At 31.8% G+C, this 24,290-nt stretch overlaps 1 protein-coding gene across 3 annotated transcripts in view; it reads left to right on the forward strand.

Moving 5' to 3' along the window:
- LOC133200465 (diacylglycerol lipase-alpha-like) overlaps nucleotides 1–24,290 on the forward strand; it is a 67,036-nt gene that overhangs the window by 28,472 nt on the left and 14,274 nt on the right. The window contains exons 4-13 of one of the 3 annotated variants that reach the window (XM_061336254.1): nucleotides 3,409–3,577; nucleotides 6,620–6,682; nucleotides 8,820–8,864; nucleotides 12,736–12,820; nucleotides 16,079–16,213; nucleotides 18,446–18,648; nucleotides 19,447–19,579; nucleotides 19,787–19,870; nucleotides 22,317–22,394; nucleotides 23,798–23,872. In XM_061336254.1, coding sequence (XP_061192238.1) covers nucleotides 3,409–3,577; nucleotides 6,620–6,682; nucleotides 8,820–8,864; nucleotides 12,736–12,820; nucleotides 16,079–16,213; nucleotides 18,446–18,648; nucleotides 19,447–19,579; nucleotides 19,787–19,870; nucleotides 22,317–22,394; nucleotides 23,798–23,872 — 1,070 coding nt within the window. The remainder of the gene's footprint in view (nucleotides 1–3,408; nucleotides 3,578–6,619; nucleotides 6,683–8,819; nucleotides 8,865–12,735; nucleotides 12,821–16,078; nucleotides 16,214–18,445; nucleotides 18,649–19,446; nucleotides 19,580–19,786; nucleotides 19,871–22,316; nucleotides 22,395–23,797; nucleotides 23,873–24,290) is intronic. The other 2 variants (XM_061336255.1, XM_061336256.1) reach the window with 2 other exon arrangements.

Consider the following 24,290-nt stretch of genomic DNA (forward strand, 5'->3'; position numbering starts at 1 on the left):
ACGCTAAGGAGCAGACAGGATTAGTTAATGATTAATTAATAGAATTAATGCATTTTCACTATATAATCAATACAGCCCCCCTCCCCCCCCCCCCCTCCTCAAGAACCCCAAAAAATGAGGCCATGTATTTAAAAATTTTGGAAGAGGCATCCTTGCCTATCATAATCATGCACTTAGTTTGTTTAAATAATCTCCAGTAGCAAAGAAGATTTTCATAGAATCAATGCATTTTCACTATATAATCAATAGAGCCCCGCCCTAACACCGGAACCCCTGACCCTGGGGCCATGAAATTCACAATTTTTAAAAAGGCATCCTTATGCATCATAACCATGCACTTAGTTTGTTTAAATAATCTCCAGTAGCAGAGAAGAAGATTTTCAAAGAATCAATGCATTTTCACTATATAATCAATAGAGCCCCACCCTAACACCAGAACCCCCAACCCTGGGGCCATGAAATTCACAATTTTTGAAAAGGCATCCTTATGCATCATAACCATGCACTTAGTTTGTTTAAATAATCTCCAGTAGCAGAGAAGAAGATTTTCAAAGAATCAATGCATTTTCACTATATAATCAATAGAGCCCCACCCTAACACCAGAACCCCCAACCCTGGGGCCATGAAATTCACAATTTTTGAAAAGGCATCCTTATGCATCATAACCATGCACTTAGTTTGTTTAAATAATACCCAGGAGCAGAGAAGAAGATTTTCAAAGAATTAATGCATTTTCACTATATAATCAATAGAGCCCTGCCCTAACACCAGAACCCCTGACCCAGGGGCCATGGCTTTCACAATTCTGGAAGGGGCCCACCTCCTCATCATAAATATGTACTTAGTTTATCAACTTAATACCCAGGAGCAGAGGAGAAGATTTTCAAAGAATTAATGCATTTTCACTATATAGTCGATACAGCCCCGCCCAAACACCAGAACCCCTGACCCTGGGACCATGAAATTCACAATGTGGGAAGAGGCTCTCTTGCTCATCATAACTTTGTACTTAGTTACTTAATTTAATACCCAGGAGCAGAGAAGATTTTCAAAGAATTAATGCATTTTCACTATATGATCTATATAGCCCCACCCTGGGGCCAGAACCCCTGACCCTGGGGCCATGAATTTCACAATTTTGGAAGAGACACTCTTGCTCATCATAACTATGTACTTAGTTACTTTACTTAATATCCAGGAGCAGAGAAGAAGATTTTCAAAGAAATAATGCACTTTCACTATATGATCTATATAGCCCCACCCTGGGGCCAGAACCCCTGACCCTGGGGCCATGAATTTCACAATTTTGGAAGAGGCACTCTTGCTCATCATAACTATGTACTTAGTTACCTTATTTAATACCCAGGAGCAGAGAAGAAGATTTTCAAAGAAATAATGCACTTTCACTATATGATCTATATAGCCCCACCCTGGGGCCAGAACCCCTGACCCTGGGGCCATGAATTTCACAATTTTGGAAGAGGCACTCTTGCTCATCATAACTATGTACTTAGTTACCTTATTTAATACCCAGGAGCAGAGAAGAAGATTTTCAAAGAATAAATGCATTTTCACTATATAATCTATAGAGCCCCACCCTAACACCAGAACCCCTGATCCTCGGGCCATGAATTTCACAATTTTGGAAGAGGCACTCTTGCTCTTCATAACTATGTACTTAATTACCTTATTTAATACCCAGGAGCAGAGAAGAAGATTTTCAAAGAAATAATGCACTTTCACTATATGATCTATATAGCCCCACCCTGGGGCCAGAACCCCTGACCCTGGAGCCATGAATTTCACAATTTTGGAAGAGACACTCTTGCTCATCATAACTATGTACTTAGTTACCTTATTTAATACCCAGGAGCAGAGAAGAAGATTTTCAAAGAAATAATGCACTTTCACTATATGATCTATATAGCCCCATCCTGGGGCCAGAACCCCTGACCCTGGGGCCATGAATTTCACAATTTTGGTAGAGGGCTCAATGCTTATTACAATGATGCCAACGGTTTGACTGCTTGATGTCCAGGAGTAAAGAAGAAGATTTTTAAAGATTGCATTATTTTTGGTGGTTTTAGCCCCACCCCTCAGGCCCCAGGGGGGCAGGGAACATGAAATTCACAATTTTTGTTCCCCTTCACCCATAGATGCTATATGCCAAATTTGGTTGAAATTGGTTAAGCGAACCAGTGAGTGACTCAGGTGACCTAATAAAAATGGAACAAAAATAAGTTGTCTTATTAAATGTTCATCAAAGACCAAGAGAGGCCAGTGAAAGAGATTTCAACAAGAAATTAAAATAGTGCAGAAGCACTGATAGTTTTTTTTCAATATACTGTATAGTGATAGTGATAAATAGGGAACAGATTAGAACCTAATTTATTAACTGTCAATGAATACTAGATTAATTATTTCGTTGTTGATCCTGATCAACCTATTTTCTTGCTTTTGGGCAACAAAGCTTCACCTTTCAGTTCATTTTATACTCTATGGATCCTCTAAATTGTTGTATTATACTCAGGTGACCATTAAGGCCCTTGGGCCTCTTGTTTCACTTAGCTTCCCTAAGCTCTTAATTACTGCAAATTTATCCTTAAAGCAGCAACAGTTTTTATGACATGTCATTGCATACACTTGTTATTTTTCACAAGAAAAAAAAAACAAGGTTAAGGAGAGTGGTTTTGAATTCTAAAAAATAGTATATAAACTAAGTAAACATTCTGAGAATATTGCATAAGCAATATTAGTTCCCGACTGGCAAGTGTAATCAGGTTTGATCCCCTTGAAAATTTAGAAGCCCCCCCCCCCAAAAAAAAAAGAAATTAAAAAGGGCATAATTCCTTCAACAACCACCAAAGTGGAACAAAACACTTATTCACTCTGTAACTTATCAAGATTCACTCACATACCAAAAATCAGCTTAATATCTGCAAGCATTTACAAAAAAGATGTAGAAAACCAAGTTGAACAGATTGATGGACAGACAGAGGGACAGCTAGATGGATAGACAGACAAATAGACAGATGAGGAGGAAACCTATAAATCCCCTCCAGTTCCACTGATATGGTACTAACAAGCATTCTGAGAGTATTGCATATTAAGTAATACTAGTCCCTTAATTTGGTTCCCCTTACAAATTAAAAAAATCTGTAACATTCTTCTATCAAAAAAAAATCGTTGAAGAAAAATAAAATGCAAACTTGATCTTTAACTCATCACGGTACACTCACATACCAAAAATCAGCTCAATACCTGCGAACATTCAGGAAAAAGTGTTAAATACCAAGTGGAACAGACAGACAAAGGAACAGATGATGAGGAAACCTTTTGTCCCCTCTGGGTTCATTGGTAGGGGACAATATCCACATAAATTGACTGTGTAAATTTTCTTTCACTAGCTATGAATATCTGTAACTGGTTAATCCTGCTAGTCATTGGGATCAGTGTATGGTGTACTTATGACCACGCTGGGGGTAAGTGGGTGAAGATGAAGCGATTCCAGGAAAGTTTGAAAGAGAGGCAGACACGCAACAAAAGACCAAGTGGCAGGAGAAACTGGAGGCAAAGGTGAGCTGGAAGGTCAAGAAAAAAAAATGAGACATTTAAAAATATTAAAACAACTCTGGTCCCCCCCTACCCCATTGAAAAAGAAAAACAAAGAAACATGCAGGCTTTTCTTATATATGAATGTTACAACATTTCAACTAAATGCAATTTAATTTTGTTACCTAAAGAAGAGAACCAGTTTTTATCATTTTGGTGCAGTTTTCTGAATAAAATGTCCTAAACATGAAGAATAGTGAAAATCAAGTTTTTGCTTATTTTTAGAAGTCTAATGCAAGCATTCTTTTCATTGAATAATACATCACATGAAAAACAAATGTGCAATCATAAAAAAGAAAATGAATGTTATTGGAAATTTTTATGAAGAAACAGATACTCTCTGAGGTATCATAACTGCATTGAATGGGACTAGTGAATGCTTAAAAAAATCCTGAATTTCTTAGAAAAAAAGTTCTTTATATGACACACTTGTGGTCTTCTCTATAAAGAATTGTTATGATGATAACCAATTAAACTAGCATACAACATTATTTGATCAGAAAATGCCGAGTAAGGATACAACAGCTAGAGAGGTATTGTGTTTTTGTGCATTAAATCTCTCAATCTCAGTCTCAATTTATGATTTGTCTACTGGGAGGAGAATTTGAAAAGTCTTGATCATTGTTTGATAACTGTTAGATGGAAGTGGATGGTTAATGGTATTGGTGATAATAGCTCAAAACACTGAAAGAGCTGTTGAGTAGGTTTTATGTAACTCGACAGATACATGTATTTATCATAATCAGTTGAAACTCAGTACACAACTTCATCATACCAAATTTTAGTTATGTAGACTTGACTACATCATGTAATTTTATTTTCAACAGATTTTTTTCTGATATCTATAAAAGTAAGAACATCTCACTAAGATTGCATGAAAAATCCATTCTACTATGATGATGTCCATTACTTTGGCACACACAACATGAAGGGCAGATGCTTCATAATGTACATAAATTTTAACTGAATAAAAAAATCATGTCATAAACATTAAACTATGTTTTAAGTAAGTCGCTGTAGCCTCAAATTTTGCTTCCTTATGAACGAGATTCAATTTATACGTATAAGGAACATAATGAAAAGTATTCTATGGGATCAGTAAGAAGTTCCTTTTAACCCAGATTCCCTTTTAAGTCAGTTCTTTTTATCCAAGTTTTACAGTTAACTTTCAGTATTCAGGGGCTTGTCATTTTCTATGTGTCTTAATTTTTGAACAACCATTTACTATGAAATTAATGATTTAGGTAGAGGGGTGTTCAAAAATTAAGGACAAATATAGATTGTGACAAGTCCATGAGCTCTGTAAGCAGCAGGTGTAGATACATGATGTCTTATACATAATTAGAACTTTCATATTACATCATTTTCAGATACACATACATTATATTTCTTGACTATTTCACCAATACTTAAGCATTTATTTGTGTCAAACAGTTAGTATATTATCAACCAATAATCAGGACTTATCAATTACTTTCATATAATTTAGTTAAAATATAATTTTATATTTTCATGTTTTATTCATTTGAAGTGGAAATGCAGGGAAATGAAATGTAAACTTCACCATTTAATTCAGTATACATGGTGTATGCGTTTAAGTAGAATTTTATCAGTATATTTTTTTCTCTCCTTGTTTTGATATTTTGCTGTCAGTCATAAATTCTACTGAGGAGTAGTAGCATGCCATTGAGAGCAAAAATATTCATATAGTCTTATAGCCATATATTTCATCCAGAAGCAAGCATTTCCAATAAGACAATAAATTTTTTTTTTAAAATAGTAGTTTTTATTCCATTACTAGGCTACATTTGATGGTCTTTTAAATATCAACACCAGTTATGATTTAGACAACAGGAACTTTATAACATGGGTTTTATAATTGGATTTTACTATCAAGGAATAATTGATATATCTTAAATTATATAATGAAAAAGATGAAGATGACAAACAGTGATCAATTTCAAAAAACCTATAAACTATACAAATCTATGAACAGGGCATAAAACATGGAACCCCTAAAATTCCAGAGGTGAGATCAGATGCCTAGTAAGAGTAAACATCCCTGTTGACCTGTCACATCCGCTGTGATGCCTATGCATTGATTGGGTAGATAGAATATTATGTAGTCAAACTTTTTATAAAAGCAAAGGCCTAACAATTGTTATGAAATATTTCGTTCAAAATATGACCCAGTGACAGGTTGTATTTGCTCACAAGGTTATTATATAATTATCTTAAAATTAACAGGATGCTGACTTTAAACAAGGTTGTTGAAATCACTGTAACATCAACTTGTTTATCAGTAACATGCACATGCATTAGTTAAAAAATCAATCATACTACAGGTATGCTCTTCAGTATATAATAAGTTGGGAGACATGAACACTACAATGTATATGCTGGTGACAACAGTTTATTACTAAATAAGGGAAGTTGACAACAGGGAAGCTGCAGTCATCTCATTTGTCATATAATTTAGTTGATAGTTGGCCCTTGTTGTCTATGAAACTAAGATTTTCCTGTACACCACAATCTTACATTTAAAAAGATGAAGGTAAACAACTTGGGGTATTCCGAATAATGAGCAATAATGTAATTCTGCTTGTAATATGCCGTTTGATAAGCTGAGAAAAATAAGTTTATATTGTAAAACCTGTGTTGCCTAGGTCACAATGACTTGTCAAAAATATATCGATTTGCTTGATGTTACATTTAGAACTTGAACAATTGTAAGACATTTTTGATGGAAAATTGTTTTTTTTTTTAATTTTTACACTTTATGATAGGAAATTAAATTATAAGGAATAAATTCAATAACTTTCCAAGTTATACTTGTATAACTGGGTTGGAAAAGTTTATGTTTTTTTTATGATACCACTTTGCAGTTTATAAAGCATGAACTGCCTCAACCAAGGTTACACAATATGATTTTGGTACCTATTAAAGCCATTCCTTAAAAATTTCACGTGTAATGAATATATTTATTTAGAATATATTAATTTTCAGCAAAGCTGGACTTTTTGAGGTATTAATGCCATTTTTTTTGTTGGTGCAACCTCTCCCAAGAAGGTACATAAATATATTGACATGGTGTTTGAATCAACATGATTTTATGGTACATGTATTGCTAAAGAATACAAGGTCCTTATGGCATGTCCCTTGTATAAAAAATTAATAACCTGAATGCCACTGCCCAGACCTAATAAAATTTCAAGTGTTGCATTAATTGAGCTATAAGCTGATTGAAGATATTCGATCTAGATACGTACATGTACATGCACTACATGTCATTTAATGTGTTTCTTTTCATTGGCCTGAGTTGTTTTTCTATTATGCATGATGTATATACCTATGATTTTAAAATATCTAAAATGCTGATTTTGACAGATAATGAAATGTGCAGATCCATATTCGAGTGAAATTGAAGTAAATTCAAGATTCAGTTACAAAAATTATGAGTTAATTAATGAAGAATAACAAAGAATTATTTTTAATTAGAAGTAAAATTTATAAGCTTCAAGAAAAACAAATGAACAAAAAAGAAAATACTAGGGTTTCAAAGTTATATTTCCTTTTGTATATTTGAGTCAGAATACACGAAATTACATCCTCAGGAACCTGTAAAATTTAAGCAATTCACAAAAACTGGCCCCCACAAATTTTGATGATTCGAGAGTAGTGTGTAAATCTATGTGTCATAAATTTATGGCTCCTTAAACTAATTTTTTTTTTAAAAGTCATGCAAAATCAAAACTCCTTAAAAAAGGAAGATATATTTCCTAACTTTTGAAATTCTGAAGTGTTTATTATTACAAGGACTTGAGCTAATATCTAAAAACAATTGTATTTGATGGTTTTCTTATTTTTCAGCAGTGCAGAAATTATCACTGTTGCTTTCTTACTTTTTGTGTTTCATATTTATCCATGAAACTAAAATTTTGTCCTCTATAAAATCATTATTTGTATTGTATTCATCATTTGACTACCCTTGGGTAAAGCTTTTTAAATGTGTTTATGAATTAAGCTATTCATGGACACCATTTGAAGCAGTCATAAAACTGTCATGAACATTTCGTAATTATTTTTTAAGTCATAAATTCCATCTAGAGGACTGAAGACAATGTTGTGTACAAGTTTAGATTCAATAAGTTTAGATTCAAATATGTGCATCTGTTACCTTGTATTATTATTATGTATAGCAAATTATTTCAATTCTTATATTGTTACATTGCATGCATACATTATCATATTTACATGACGTGTGTAAAATGCATCATGTGATTTTTTAGACCTATTCCAGCAATTGTTCAATCAATATACTCAGGCATATGTACATGTATTCATTTGCTCTTTATTTTAAGCACAAGATTTTATTTTATTCAACCATGGGTTACATTTATGTAATAATCTTCTAAAAGCATCTGAAACAAGGTTTCCAAATATGTTATACTTTCATGATTTTTTATGGTTTTCATATATTATTATTTTCAACAGTATTCAATATACAAAAAGAATAAGTTTGATTGTGATATTTTTATCGTTGAAGGAGGTTAATATGCAAACTGTGCCCTATCAGGTGTCCAGTGTTATGATGATAGTTTGCATCTTGCATGATGATGGCTGTTTTGTTGTATTCTGCGGTTGCAAGTGCATCCTGGCTGATTGATGCATGACATTTGTTTCTGCAAACAGACTTCAGATATTCCAAACATATGTTTAATTCCATTATATTGTGAAGACAATCAGGTCTTTAATTGTAGTTGGAAGAATGTTTGTTTTCTCAAGAGGAAATGCAGATCCATTCAAACATACAATTGACTTAAAATTGACTTCTGCATATTAAGAACAGCTTGGAAATTCTTAAGTACCTTTATGTTTGCAGTGTACAAAATGCATTCTCTATTCAGATTTATAAGCATGTTGATGCAAGGTGTTAGACTTGTAGTTAATTCCACTTTTGTTTTATTGGCTGTAGATGGTATTTATAAGAAAAAAATATCCAAGTCAAATTTTTTTTACAGTACAAAATTTTATTGTATTTGAATTATGTGAGAAGCCAAAAAAAAAAAAAAAAAAAAAAAAAAAAAAAAAAGATTGTAAGTATCAGTTTGATTTGATAGATATTTAGTTACATTGTCTGTTGTATTGGATATTCTTTTCTTATTGTTCTGAAATAGCTGATGCATTTCATTCTTTTATTATTTAGGCGTAGTCTCCTTCGATTGTTTTCAGCCTATCTCAAATCCCACAGGTACTTTTTTCTATTTCATTTTTCACAGCATATTCAAATTACCTGAGGCAAAGGCACATTAAAAGCTTTTTCTGATCAAATCATCTGTTGTCATCAAAATCTTATGAACTTTTTTTTTCAACTTATACAATTTATCTCCAAAAACATAGTTAAACTTAACCATACAACCATAAAACTTCTTCAAGTATCAATGAAATTGCATAATTTTTGAAGAAACAGTTGAAGTTTATGTTCATGTACAATTCAATGAGTATGTGTACGGTTTACACTTATTTTAGCAGTAGTCAAATTTAAGCTCCTTTTGTACTGCCTTTTGTCAGCTAATTCAAGTACATAAAACAAATACAACTTTTTTTTCAAATGATTTATTTTAAACAGAAGTAAAATTTTAGTACCTTTTTGTACTTCTTTTCAGTGAATTCAAGTACATGCTAATTAAACATGATTTAAACAAATAAATACAGCTTTTCTTGCAAATGCTCTCATTTATGAGTATGAAAGTCACTGGTTGAAGAAGATTGCACTATATTTTGAGTGCACTAATTTATATACATTTAAAGAATTGATAGAGCTTAAATGTGGACTTATGAAAAGAAAAAAATCTTCTAAATTAATTGACTTATTACTCATTATGAAGAATAAGCAAAGTTTGTTCAAACCATGGTGCTTTAAGTGAGAATGGAGCTGCTATAGGCCATTCTGGAATTACTTATCTGGTTTGAAAATGGATGATAAACTTTTAAAGCCATTGACATTTAATAATCATTGTATCATGGCAGTTGAGATGGCCCATTGATCAGGATGCCAGGATAAAGCCGCTTTATGGGTCCAGATTTCTGAGAGAGAGAGAGAGAGAGAGAGAGAGAGAGAGAGAGAGAGAGAAAAGAGGGGGGGGGGTTGTAAAGAAAAAAAGACGAATTTATCAAATATTTCTTTGTACCAACATAATGATTTGCTCAAATTAAAGTCATTGCTTAGGTCTGAAGATTAATTTATTTTAAGAAGCTTCTTCTGTTTGTCAATTTAATTAGAGCCCATATTGATTTGTGTAAAATAAAAAAAGATTAGAGCAGATAAATTAGTGTGCAAGAGGAATTGAAAGTATAGAATAAATCTTCCATATTTTACTCAAGTGTAAAAAGTAAAGGATAAAAATGTGTATTTCAATATAACAAGCATAAGCACAAAAAGAAAGCTTCTCTAATCTGCACCAACCTTCACCCTTGAGGAGCAACAAAAAAGTGTCACGAAAGTTGACAAACGTTTAGGTAGCAAGTCTGAATCTCTTTGAAAGAATAGCAATTTTTTGCTGTTGTTTTCAAAAAATCATTTGAGAAAGAACTTTCGAAATGTAAATTCAGGTGAGAAGTGTTAGAGAATCAGGTGAGCATTGTGGCCTTAAGTCTTTTAATTGTAGTATTTATCTCTACATTCATAATAACATTTGCCATTCTTCTTCTAACCAGTTCATTATTAATCTATATGATATTGCTTTATGCTATCACCTAATTCTTCATTAATCTCAATGGTATTGCCTAGAATTTTATGCTTGCAGTATTGAAGTGACATATAAGGTATTCACATACATGTACTGATTTTCTCTCTTTGATCATCAGTTATAAGAAGAAATGTAACATTGTGCTCTAAAAGTGACAATTTCCAAGTAATTCTAATGAATGTATAAAATTTTAGTAGATAAAAGGCAAATGTGACATTCGTCAGCAAATATGTTCTCACTGATAATTTTTTCCTTATTTTTACTGCAGCCATTCATTAGAGTTTAAGTTTGTTAAATTCACATACCATGGGTCAGACAACTTTGACAAATCAGAGCATTAAATAAAATCAACAGTACATTGTATTAGAATTTTTAAACAGGAATGTAATTTTAGATGACAAAATGTTCAAAGCACAGTAGATTACACATTTTGGTTGATGTAATTATAATCAGAGGAGATCCCTGTTTTGCGTCTTTGAAGTGACAGTTGGAAAAAAAATGTTTTGTGTTTTGCAGTACATCCTTTGCAAAAAGGAAAATCAGGCCTTATGATTCCAAGAATATAACTTCTCAAGAAATCGGAAGAAGTTTTCTGAAATTGATAATAAAAAATCCTTTCCTGAAGTATAAAGCTGTACCAAGCTGGAATATTTGAAACTTGTAGGTGCAGGTGCTCATTGGCTGTACCGATTTCTTAAAATTATTCAAACTTTCATTTCAAAATTAAAATTACAGTGAATGACATCATGCCTTAAGCATTTCCCTGATTCTGTATTGAAAAAAAGAGGTGTATATACACAGTGATCATGATGTCATTGCCGAGGTGAAGTATATTTGAGTTTCACAATGTTGAATTGATGTCCACTCCCCTTGCAGTACTGTCTACCCATAAATTACTAGTATTTAATAAACAATTTAGCTAGGAAAACCGTTTGTTCAAAAACCTACTTCAATAATGGCAGCAACGATAGCTCAACTATCGTTTTAAAAAGTTGAGCTTGTAGTACTAATATAGAAGTCTAATCTTGCTTTTAAGTTAGAGGGCGTCTGATCCATGGTGAGATTCTTACTAAATAAGCATTTGTGAAATGCATATTTAAAAAATTTACATGTAAACTACTTATTCTTCATAAAAATACTGACATTGATGTCATATTTACTCCAAGCCTATAACCCATTTGGCGTCCAATTTAAGAGTCAGAAATCTGACAAATCATCTGTTGATCATATTGTTTCTATAGCATATGAAGGTCTTAAATATCAATTTCAACTAATTACTTGTATGGTATGATCTGTTTGTAAAATTCTTAACATGTATCTTGACTAACGAGTAATATTGACCATAAACCCTGCCATAATTCAGGATAAAATCAGTCATATAGATGTTAAACCATTTCAAAAACAGGTACAAATTTGTAATAGAATACTAGTATAATGAAAAAACTTGGATCATATTTTTTCGGAGAAAGTTCCTGCCTGTTACTTCAATGGGGTATTCAAAGTGATTTAATACAGATCCTGACGTTGATAGCAGATCTTTAAAATGTCAGAGTGGCCAAAAACAGTCTTCTGCACATCATGGCTTGTACTAGCCTGTGTGCTTTCTTCATTCCTATATGTTATATTGGGTATAATGGTTATTTTTTTGCAATCATCAATGATTTCCAGATTTGTTAGGTATAGTCAACATCGCAAAAACTGCCAAAAAAAATTCTAATCTTATCCTACATCTTTGTTTGCATCACAGAATATTTGCAACTTTTCAAAATAAAATCGGAATAAAAAAGGACTGCTAAAATTACACTTGTTTTGTATCTTGTTGGCAAAAATATACATTTAATCAATTTTTTTTTATATGTGAAACTCGAAATACGTACCTGGATGCTAGTATGTTGTAGCTACTAAAAATTCCTTGGTGTCGGGCTTCCTATCAAAATATATATGTAGTTCTATTGTAGTGATCATTTAACTTAATTAATATATATATATATATATATATATATATATATATATATATATATATATATATATATATATATATATATATAATCTTTGTTCTTCTATTTATTCTCTGAGTTATGAAAAAAAAAGATTGTTATTTAAATCCTGGCAAAAAATAAAATTATGAAAATAGAATGCCTTATTTGTACAATCATATAAATATAATCTCCTTTTGCTTAAAATGATAAAATTCCGATACAAGCACAAAGGACAGAAGAACCGTTTACAAAGTAAAAAGTATCACTTAAGGAATTAGAATCATTCTGTTTTCAGATCCATAACAAAGGGAGACCGCTTATCCAAGCTTTCTATAGACCAGTGCTTAGGTACTTGTTTTTGTAAAATGTCATTCACATTGATATCTCTTTGTAGGAAGACTATAAGAGCCTATGAAGAAAGCTGGGACCGACGCTTCAACCTGTTGTGTTGCTGTGTCGAAAGAAAGAATAACAATAGGGTAACACAGCATTGTAATGGTATAACATTGATATCATTCCCAAGGTCTTTGCTTGGCCTTGAAACCTTTTATTGATATTGTGTCAGTGGATAGTGTTAAATGATGAAAAGTTTCAACAAAATGGCCTTAAGCATATTGGAAAGGGATGTGCAGGATGCTAGCTGCTATCCTGTAGTTATCCATCTCTATGGTATTGCAGACACCAAATATGTTTCTGGAAGGGGGGGGGGCATATATTATTATTATTTGTTTGTTTGTTTGTTTGTTTTTTTGCACAAAATACTAGAATTCTAACAATTATTCGTATGAAATAATAGCAAAGTATTTGACCAGAAAATGTAAAAACTAGTAATAGTTAGTTGATTGATTAGTCTTTAGCTGCATTGAAAATGTTTCAGAATGAATGATGACATTCCGTTTGTGGCACCAGTTTTTAATTATTTTTTTTTCAAGAACTGCGTTGCGTGTCACAAAAGAAGAAAAATGAGTTGAACGTGAAGCCAGTTTTATATTTGAATTGCTCTCATATATATATATATATATTTATGTCCTGATCAACCCAAACAGAAATTTTCAGTTAAAATGCAGCATTAAAAATGTCGCAGACGTCTAAATATCGATTAAATTTTTATGCTTTAAATGCAAGTACTTAAATAAAATACTTTGAACATTGCATTTTTTGATATAGTTACATGTAGATTGCTTTTTTTCATGTGATTTACAGTTAAAGGACTTATCGCATGTTTCTAAATTATTTGAGATTAAAAGTGTAAAACGTTCCTTATGACCACAGTTTATAAATTTCGTGTTTTTACTGCTGATAAACCGCAGTAATTAACCAATTATTGACCCAAATGAAAAACCCCTGAATTAAAAATCTAAGTTAATTAGATAGCGATCACGTGACCCTGTGACGTCAAAGACGACAATGGCTGATCAGCTCTTCACGTAAATCTTACTAAAATATACGCGATACAACCTGAATTTTCTGCGTTATGGACGACCAAATCACTGATTTTATAGATATGATTTTTAATATCCAACCTTATATTTTAGAAATGTCAGCAAGAAATAATCTGAAAAATCCGTTAACATTGTAAAAATAGCAGCGACGATAGCGAGGGAGACGCGGCGAAGACGAAGAAACTCGCCATAACAATACAATTTGATAATTTGTCATTTTATCACATGTATGAACTTATTTGATTCACAAATTCAAATTACATAACTTTGCTATTCTTCGTTTTTAACATAACATTAATTTATGCAAGTATGCCTTCATATGTTTTGTAAAGGATGGCGGTCTTGAAAAATAATTTTCCGATCACGAAACATTGCCGTAATCAGACCTACAGATTCTAAATGTTTCGAATAAAAAACGAAAATATCTCAAAATTCTTACACCTTAGAACTAGTTAATGTTTCTATAGTAATTGAAAATCACATTAGGAATTAATATTATCAGCATTTTTTCATAATAAGCTGCATTTGTCGTTGATAACTCCGTAAATAGTGTGTAACTTCTCATCTCTCTATCACTGAATTGTCGCCTATGACGTCAGAGCAGTAATTCGCCGAAATCCGGCTGAAATATGCATATTGCCGTATTTGAATTTCAACTCGCAATATCTCTTAAAATACGCTTTCAACAATGTTTATTGTATTCAGAATTTTAATAAACAAGGTTGTAGATAATATTTATCATAAAATTAAGATTTCTGAGAAATCATGCGATAAGTCCTTTAAGTTATCCAATACTGTTTATAAAACCTTATTGACATGTCTTGAATTATTTGAGATGTGTTGGTAACGAGAAGTTAAGTTAAACGTTAAACTGTATTAACCCATCTTTTCGTGTATAGAGCACTTGTTAAAATTGATGACTTCCAATATCTTATTACGGAAGGCCTGACGTCTTCCTTGAAATTGTCACCAGTGAAAAAACGTCTCTTTACTGGAGAACTTGTTAAATTAAGCGTCAACACAGAATCCCTAATGCATTACACAGACATTCCAAGGAAATTTGCTGGAGAATTCTGGGAAATTGGATTTCTGTAACACTTAATTCTTGATGTACAGCGTTGAGTATTTGAGTATTTGTCTGTTCTCTTCTGAAGAGTTTGACGTGATTAGGTTTTATTTTCGAGCAATTTTTCAGTAGAGTATTTGTGTACTTCTCTAAAAGATCCTTCTTGATGGGAGTAAGAATGATGAGAAATGCGTCGATAGTTCAGTGTTTCTCTAACGTCAAGTGCAGGAAAACCACTCTTGTATGAACCTGCACGTGTTATACTGGAGAGTCGTCTCTTTTAACTTTATGTAATTTCCTTAGTTGTCGAGAAGTCAACAGAGGGCGCGCTAAATTTGGCTTAAGTGGATCTATACTAGTTATACGGAAGAAAAGTTATATTGCTTAATGAAGTACACTTACAAAGTGCATTGTGATATAAGATTTTGTATCTCACCATTGTGAGGTTGATAAGAGAATTTTTGAAAAAGGAGAAAAACTTAAATACATGTATTAGTTTATTTTAAACTAAATTATTTAAAATTTTAAAAAATCTTTTCAAATGTTATTGCCTTCCTCGTTCAAAAACAATTTGAATGGCTTTTAATCCATTATATTACATAAAATATCAAGTTAACAATCGTGCTATTTTCACCATACTGAATTCAGTGTTACATCCTTAATTTGGGGAAGAAAAATGTTCAACAAGTGTATACCAAGAGTATATTCATACACCAGTTTTGCAGTCTTTACGACCCCATGAATGATAGATATTTCAATGATAGTTTGCGTAGTTTGTAACAAGAACTTTACCATAACCATCCATTGGTTTTAATCACTTTGCCGAATTTCTTTATCTTCAGTACTCGTATGTGTAGCTTTTCCTCTTTTTTTTTTCTTTTGTAGTTTTTAAAAACACATTTAAGGATACTGGTTGTTTTGTCTTGCAGATGATAATCCGTTTGTTACAATATTTTCCCTCAATAGTCAAAGAGATGCATCTATCCTGTATTAGAATTTTTTTGACAGATAAGATGACTTTTTTTGAGTGGAAAACAAGTTTTCTGCAGTATTTCGTAGTCAGTTTTACTTTCGCGTTTATAGAAACGAATTTCGAAACAGTTTGGATCAAGTTTGTCTGAAATGGATATTTTATTTCAAAGATGTACATTTCCTTCTCTTCGCAAATTAAATTGATTGTGACCTTAAACTATGATATCAAATGAAGATAATATTTTCCAATTTTTCAGAACACCATTGCCGAGATAGCCAAGTTGTTCACGGAATTTTTCCGCGATCTGGATGTTGTTCCATCTGATGTTATTGCAGGATTTGTCTTGTTACGGCATTATCAGAGTCTCCGACGGAGACATGTCGTGTCTCAGGTTGGTAACGTAAATATAAAATATATAAAATTAAACCCCTTGTGGAGCTTATTCATTGCACTCGCTTATATTAAAATTTCCCCCCCCCCGAAAAAAAAGGTATTAACATGTCAATCTTGAAAAAAAATCTATTTTAAGTATTAATCTTTGCATGGAAAGTTTGTATTAATAGTCTTAATTTGTATTTACAATGAAAACTGCAGTTTTTTTGTCATGTGTTTGTCGTTCAGTACTGGAAAGGTACCAAACTCTTACCTGTCCAATTCAATCATATCACGTCATAAATAATTTCATATTGTAATGACTTTACAGCCGCCTTTTCTTACTATGAATATCGGCCTTTCACCCTGAATTTACACTTTAAGCCAATAATTTGTGAGGGTTGAAGACTGCATACAATAACATTTTTTTTCAAATTAAGATAAGCTGGCGACAGTTTCACAGTGCTTGTCATTATTTTATTAAACAGCCTTTTCTTCTTGTCACTTTTCATTTAAAATGAATTAAAAGGAGTCGTTCTTCAAAGATAATTGGTATTTCATGTTTTATAACTTCTTGGACCTCTGAAAAAATATTTTATATCGTAGTTCTGCATCATGTATATTATACCTTTTGCGCATTTTAGATTTATTAGTGTAATGAGTTTTTCGTGATTATTAATTTCACACTCCAAGGAATGATAGGATAGAGGAACTGCAGCTATAGATTACAAAATATAATTTAAAAGTGTATATATTTCCCTTTTCTCTCATTTTATCCGAAGGATTAATTGAGAAATTTCATGTTCCTTATTCTTTAATTTATTAATCTAGGTTTTTTCAAGAAAATTCTTATTTGTCATAGAAAACAGGCTCTCTTGTTTTCAGACCGAAAAAATTATTTATTAATCTAGTTTTTTTTTCAAGAAAATTCTTATTTGTCATAGAAAACAGGCTCTCTTGTTTTTAGACAGAAAAAAAAAATTAAAATACAGTTATAAATGTAATACTACTAAGAGCAATTAACATTCAAAACAGAAATAAAATATGTAATGACAGCTTGCAATCTCTCATGACTTTTGTCTTGCATGTACACCTGACTCCTCATCAATAATTATTTTTTGTTAATTGCTTGCTTTCCCGTAAAATAAGATAACCGTTACGTTGACTGTAATGTCGTAATCGTTCTACTATTCCCGCCAGAACTGAGAACGCATATCTAATAAAGCGAACGAAGGGAGACTGCAGAAAAAGGTATGGTAGAACGACTCGAAGACTATGCATGTACATGTACTCCTCAGCTTACTGCACAAACCTAAACAAATATATTTGTACATTGTAAATTAAAAATATTTTCTGGTTTGCAAAAGAGTTTCCATTTCCCTCTTAATTTTCAGAGCTTAATTAGTCTGACTCTTAATTTGCGTAATTATATTCCGGTGGTAACAACTCGGAAATTATATTTTTACACTTTCATACTTATAAGATGGTGGGAGGGTAGTTAAAGAAGATTGGGGGAATTTGAAAGAGACATCATTGTTGATTCTTGGCAATCCTGCTCAAATCATGATTTTGCATAAATAGTAAGGTTATTTTTAGTTCAAGTGTTTTTCATAAGGTAATGTAAATGGTTGTATAAAGTATTCTTTTCAAGTAAAGTTAAATTCTTTGTATGAGAGAAACAAAAACAATTCAAACATTTCCCGAGTTGCAAAATATGGAGTTAAGTAACAAGGACGAAGACCAATAAATGTACGCCAGGGTAAGGTTTTGCACAGATGGTATCCATCTACTGCGCAGTTCCAAGTGTTACATATAATATACTGATGTAAATCATGATACTGAATGTATATGGGCGAATACACCCACACGATAAGGAAAAGAGATGTGGGATATTCAAAAATTAATTATATTTTGCTATATATCTTTACCATCTCCAAAGGATAGAAAAATATTGCTTTGGATAAATTCAGCCTTAAAGTAGAAACTCGACTACAGTACATGTATATGTACTTAGGAGATTGGAGTCTGTCTAAAATCTACTTTTCAGGAAGAAAAATCTATATGATAATTATTTGCATTAATGTATGGAAGTCATAAACATTGAAGAGAAATCGTAAAAGATTAATTTGTTTTGCTAACTTAATATTTTAATCGCATTCAGAGAAAGATTGGTACGTAGGTTATCTGTATTTTTTGGGGAAAAAACAAAGTAAAAAAGTATAATGAACAATAACTATGTCTCCCTTTCCAGGACAATAACGTTATATGTGATCATCTGTCTGGGACTCCTATCACACCTACCACGTCCTTCTTACAACTGAGTCAACCGAACGTGTTAGCGGAGTACCAAAAGGTGATCCATTACATGCGCTTAGCTCTAGCAGCGTACGGGTGGCCTGCCGTGGTAATGATGAAGACAGACGCCAACTGTTGCGGACTTCTTCCAAAGCTGAGGTACTAAAGCTTGTGCCAACCTTTAATTTTCAACCATGCGTTTAGAAAGTTTTGTGTTGACTGATTTTGAAATGAGAGAGAGTAAATGGAAAGGATAAGACACCACGACTTTTCTTGCTATTACATTCTAAGACTGAAATTGTTCATTTATATAATTTTGGTATTTTTTTTTATATTGTTATCTTCATTTGATAATATAATTTGGTACTGTAAACCAATATTTATTCGTGTGAGAAAAATATTGTCTATTTTGCAACGTTCTATAATTTACTTGTGAATTTTTCTCGCCATGGTCCATTTTATTGTATATAACGTTAACAGTAGCGATTTCAAACTATTTGTAAAAGACGTTGCAAATTTAATTGGACAAAATAAAATATTTCACAAAGGACACTACTTTAGGACGACGTTAAGAAATCACGAGATATGTAAAGAATTGTGGTTATTTGCTAGATTAATAGGCCAAGATTTGCTAAAGAGGAAATAAGTGAATCAAAGCATATAGCCATCAAAGATTAGATACATGGACAAATTGTTCTTGATATGTTAAAGTAATTTTCAAACTTCAGTGCTACGGAGGGCCGGGGGGGGGGGGGAATGAAATTTTTATAAAACAGAACTGTAAAAGAAGAAAACAAAATATTATTCCATCGTTCATTGACTTAGAATAGTTTTAATGTAAGTTTTACATATGCCTTATCTAATTTTCCGTATATTTTGCGTATTAACGTAATACAACAGTAGACATTAAAGGAAAAGAAGCAAAGGAAATAAGCTGTTAATTTCTTTACGTTTTAGGTGCTGCTGTTGTGTGAACAAACCTTTATTGGAGTACGTCCAGGATAACTGTTGTCAATGTAACTTTGTAGCCTTGTTAAAACTCAGCCAGTTAAGAGAGTGTGACATTGTGTATGCCACATACCACGTTGATGTAGGTACCTTTGCCTCATCATTTGGCACATATTTAATGTTTTTTTTTTGGATTACTTTTTTCTAGTAAATTTTAGCAAAAAGATGATAAAAAAACGAATTGTAAATTTTATTCTCTTTCGTTAAAAAAAAGTACACTTTATATTTTTTCTGAAAAACAAATATGGATTGTCTCTCCTTTTGCATGATCTTTCGTCTTACCTTCTAGATAGGAGAAACGCCGTTTTATGTTGCCATAGATCATAAATACAAGACGGTTGTAATTTGTGTCCGTGGAACGACTTCACTACAGGTAATATTGAAATTGAGGAATAAGATGATATATGTAGTCTTCAAAAAGCCAGAATTACATTCCACGAAGAGAAATATATTATAAACACAGAATGTCTATTTACCGATACAGCGTTTTCTCGTTCTTTTGATTGTCTACACATGTAAGTCAGTTGTGTAATATTTGAGGCAGTAGAGATCTGAATGAAAAATTATCTGAAGAATAAAGTACAATACTTAGGAACAATAACTAGGTCTGGCGTTCTTTATTTTATTCTTCCTTTGAAAAAAGGGGACATATTGCACCTGTCAATCGGTATGTCGATCGGTAGACAAAACTTGGTACTCTGGTACCCCGTCATGATTAACTGTAGAAGACCTCTATTGATCTTGTGGTAATAAGGTCAATCTGGACGTAAAAAAAAGATTTCTACTGAATATCTCGAAAACCTTTTGCTAGGCGGATTAGAAACTTTGAAAGCATCGGTTTCCCAGAGACGTAAATGATGATACTGATTAGTTCAAGATCAAGGATCCAATTACTTAAGACATAAAAGATATTGTCTGGTCAATATCTTGATGGACAATGGAAGATAAATAATTAAATTAAAAAAAAATAAGCTTAATATTTTGAGAACCCGTTGCGTGACGGACATCAAACTTTGTACACTAGTATCTTCAAGGAGTAGAACATCCCTAGTAATAAAGATTTAAAGTTGATCACTTCCAATATTGACACAGAGAGGGCATATATGCTACTAGACCATTTCTTGTTTTCCTTTTTAATCCCACTCTGAAACCGTTATTTCAAAAAAGATATATATTTTATTGTTTCATTCTTAAAGTATTAAAATAAAGCAATTTTAATGATAACTGTAAAGGATAAGTGTTGACCTTTTCTCGTATGACTATTCAGTATTAAATTATGAACTTTAATTAACGTCATTCTAAGTTATCTGAATTCTAGAAACTTGGAAAACAAAAGAATATCAACCGGATGTGAAAGGTCTAAAGAAGGTCAAAATATACAATTTAAAGTTTTCGCACCTCAAAAATATTAATTTTATTGTCGTCATGCCTGTTGTCGTCATGCATGCAAGACGTATGAAAGACAAATATGTTGAAAATTAAGATGAGTCGAAGTACACAATTCCCTTGGTAAGACAAACTCCATCTCCCAATTTACAAGTCAAAAGGTCGTTTAGCTAGTAAATATGAACTTTTACACGTAAAAGAGAAAAAAATCACTGAAGTTTGATACTTTCCAGTTTGTCATCGAATTTGATTTTGAAATATTATGACTACAAAGACTATATATTGATTTGAAAGAAATGGAGAACGGTTCAGGATAAGTTTATTACAATTTTAGTAATTTAAAGTGTGTCACTCGTGAAATTAGTTATATCAAGGATTTTTTGAGAAGCATATTTTAGATAAGTACTCATATAGCATGACTCAAAATCGCAAAGAAAATGGTGGTCAGTGTGCATCTTACTGAGCTAGGGTATAATTAAGTTGACCTTTTTGCACTTAAATTGTAACTCTTTGGTTAATCACTTATGTTTATCATATTTTATCAGATGTAATTATGGCAATACATGTAACTTTAATCTTATTTTCGTAAAATAGTTTGAATAATATTTATCAGTGAACAAATCACGCTAATTAATTCGCATCAATTATTGTGTGACCTTTCAACTAAAAAGGTATCATATTTGGGGTATGAAAAATCAAAATAGGAAATAAAATATTTTCTTGTATCAAATTTTTTATGACTTAAGTGCTGATCGGTTGGAAATATCGTGTTATTTAAAATAATGAAAGAAAAAGTTGGGGTCAGTGATGTAAATTTTGAGATATTGGTCAAAATTTGCGATTTTCAAGCAAAAAACGGTGTAAATTTTATCTTGACTTTAATATATCTTCATTTCTTGGCAAAGTCTGCTGAGTAAATGTGTAAAATTTGTTCTAAAATATAAATTGAGACCTATATTTAATATTCCTAGCATATCATAACGGAAAATATTCTCTAAGTAAAAATATTTTTTGCTAAAGTTCCAAGATATTAAATTTAACAAATGTGTAGATTTGAAGAATTTTCTTCTAAATATCCTTCCACCACAAAAAATAGTCCCTCATTGATCTTGCTTCTTTATGAATTTGTGAGCAGTTTTTTAGTTGAATGTTGAATAATTTGCATTGTTAAATTTTGATATGTTTTAAAAATTGAATTGTATTAAATAGTTTTGAAGTTACAGGTTCTGACTGAACTTTTCTAAAAAGCTGACGAGTGACATACCTTAAAGAATGTTGTTCATTGAACACTTGCCAGTTTAAATTTTTAGGAGACTTAAGAAAATCCTAGGTTCATTTATCAAGTATTGAGTTTGGTAATTTGTAATCCTTCTGGAGATACTCCAACTTATGCAAGAGTTCTTAATGCTATAAATATTTTGACGTTTAAACAGGATGTACTGACCGATTTGAAAGCTGATGCAGAAATTCTACCCCTTAATCCGCCCATTGAGACCTGGGTAGGCCACAAGGTATGTACTTTCGTACTGTGTAAGGTGACAATTGCAAAAGCGCACAGTTAGACAGTTCCCTTCCCTTGCAATATTGTTTCTAATGCAAATATTGCATTTTTAATTATTTAGAAGAATATTTGTTTTAAAAACATTCTTATATACAGTATAAATTTTCAATGCATAATTTCTGCAGTGTATTTGTTTCAACTTTCCAGTTAAACTGGTTGATTTATCTATATTTTCATACGCTCACTTGCTTCCAAGAAGTATTGAATTATTGGATGTCCAGCTAAATGTTATTAATGTTACTATTAGAATTCTAAGTTAAATGATATACTATTTTTAACAAATATGTCTGGTGGGCGAAAAAGTAACAAGGATGATAAGTGTGCCGTACATTGTCCATTTTAATTTAGCTTTCAGAGGGCACAGAAACCAGGAAAAATTAGATTAATGTCAGGGTCATGAAATATAACACATGAATGAGTGCGGCAAACCAAGGAAATCCGCCCACAATGTGTCTTTGTGCCCTCTTTGTAATTTTGTGGTGAATTTTGAAAGGATTAGTATTTTCTGTTTACATATGAACACTTTGTAAACGTGAAAAAAAATTCTTTGCGGTGTGAATTGAATTGACATGAATAAAATTAAGAATAATTTATTTAATGTGTTTTGTTTTTATTGGTTAAGTTTCGTGATTGAATTTTCATTCCCGCGCTTACCACAGATTCACAAAAACAATGATTGGGCTTCTTTTTTGACATCGTAATCATGCTTGTCTTTGAAGCCCCTTTCATAGCAAACAATAAGCACCTTCATAATAATAATTAATTATATGATTAAGATGTTTGTCTAAGTACTTGATACCACTTCCCTGTATTACTGTGTTTGAATTGTAAGCTTGTTTATTTACTAGTAGTGTCAAAAGAAAGGAAAGAAAACCAGAGTTGATCATTGTCGAATTAAGGGTATATTTTTTGCGTGTGATTTTAGATACTTGTGTAAGAGAAGAGAGATGCAAATGCTTCCAATAAGATTTAACAAATAATTTCATTTATATATTTTTTTCAACATGTACATAAAACATGATTATGTGTGTCACTTCTGACCGACCCCTGTATTCTCAACTGTTAACTTAAGAAGTCATGCAGATTGATATTTGGCTGGAACTCATAAATGAATGTATAAAAGGCGATGCAATAATTTGAATTAGTAGCAATATTTCAAATATTAGAATTAAAATTTACCGCACTTGAAAATGTTCGAGGGTCATGAGTATAAGGGGTTCGTCATTAAACTAATTCAATGATGTTGCACAGGAATGTAATTTAAAAAATATAAATAAATAAAAATAAATCGATCATTTTCATTCTGGTATTATAATATGTTATCAATTTATTTTTTTCTCATACCGATTGAAGGGTATGGTGCAAGCAGCTGTTTACATAAAAGACAGACTGAAAGAGGACAATCTTTTATCCAAAGCTTTCAGCAAGGTATTGTTTTTATTGAATCATCAGTGAAATGATAAGCATAATCATCAGTGAAATGATAAGCATATATTTCAATAGAAAAGCTGAAACAATCACCACTTCATTACTTTTAGAATATTTTCACGTAAACTGAAACTGATTTATTTGATTAAACGCCTATTTTTACACAAACGTATTCAATGGCGTTGTACAGTAAAGCTGTAAAAAATATTTACATATTATATACAAATATACATGGAGAGTAATCATTAAAATAAAGCATCAAAGTCCCTAAAGAAGTAATTTTTTAAGTTGTGTTTGAAATCATCAAATAGATAGATTTTGATTGTTTGATATACAAAGGCAGTTCATTCCACAATTTTGGTCCGATGTATTGTTTAATTGTTAGTAGATCGATAATTTTTTTAAACAAATGTTACGA

The sequence above is a fragment of the Saccostrea echinata genome, unplaced genomic scaffold, assembly GCF_033153115.1.
Source record: "Saccostrea echinata isolate AGI-Se365-2 ecotype Australia unplaced genomic scaffold, CSIRO_AGI_Sech_v1 ptg000040l, whole genome shotgun sequence".
Lineage (NCBI taxonomy): Eukaryota > Metazoa > Mollusca > Bivalvia > Ostreida > Ostreidae > Saccostrea > Saccostrea echinata.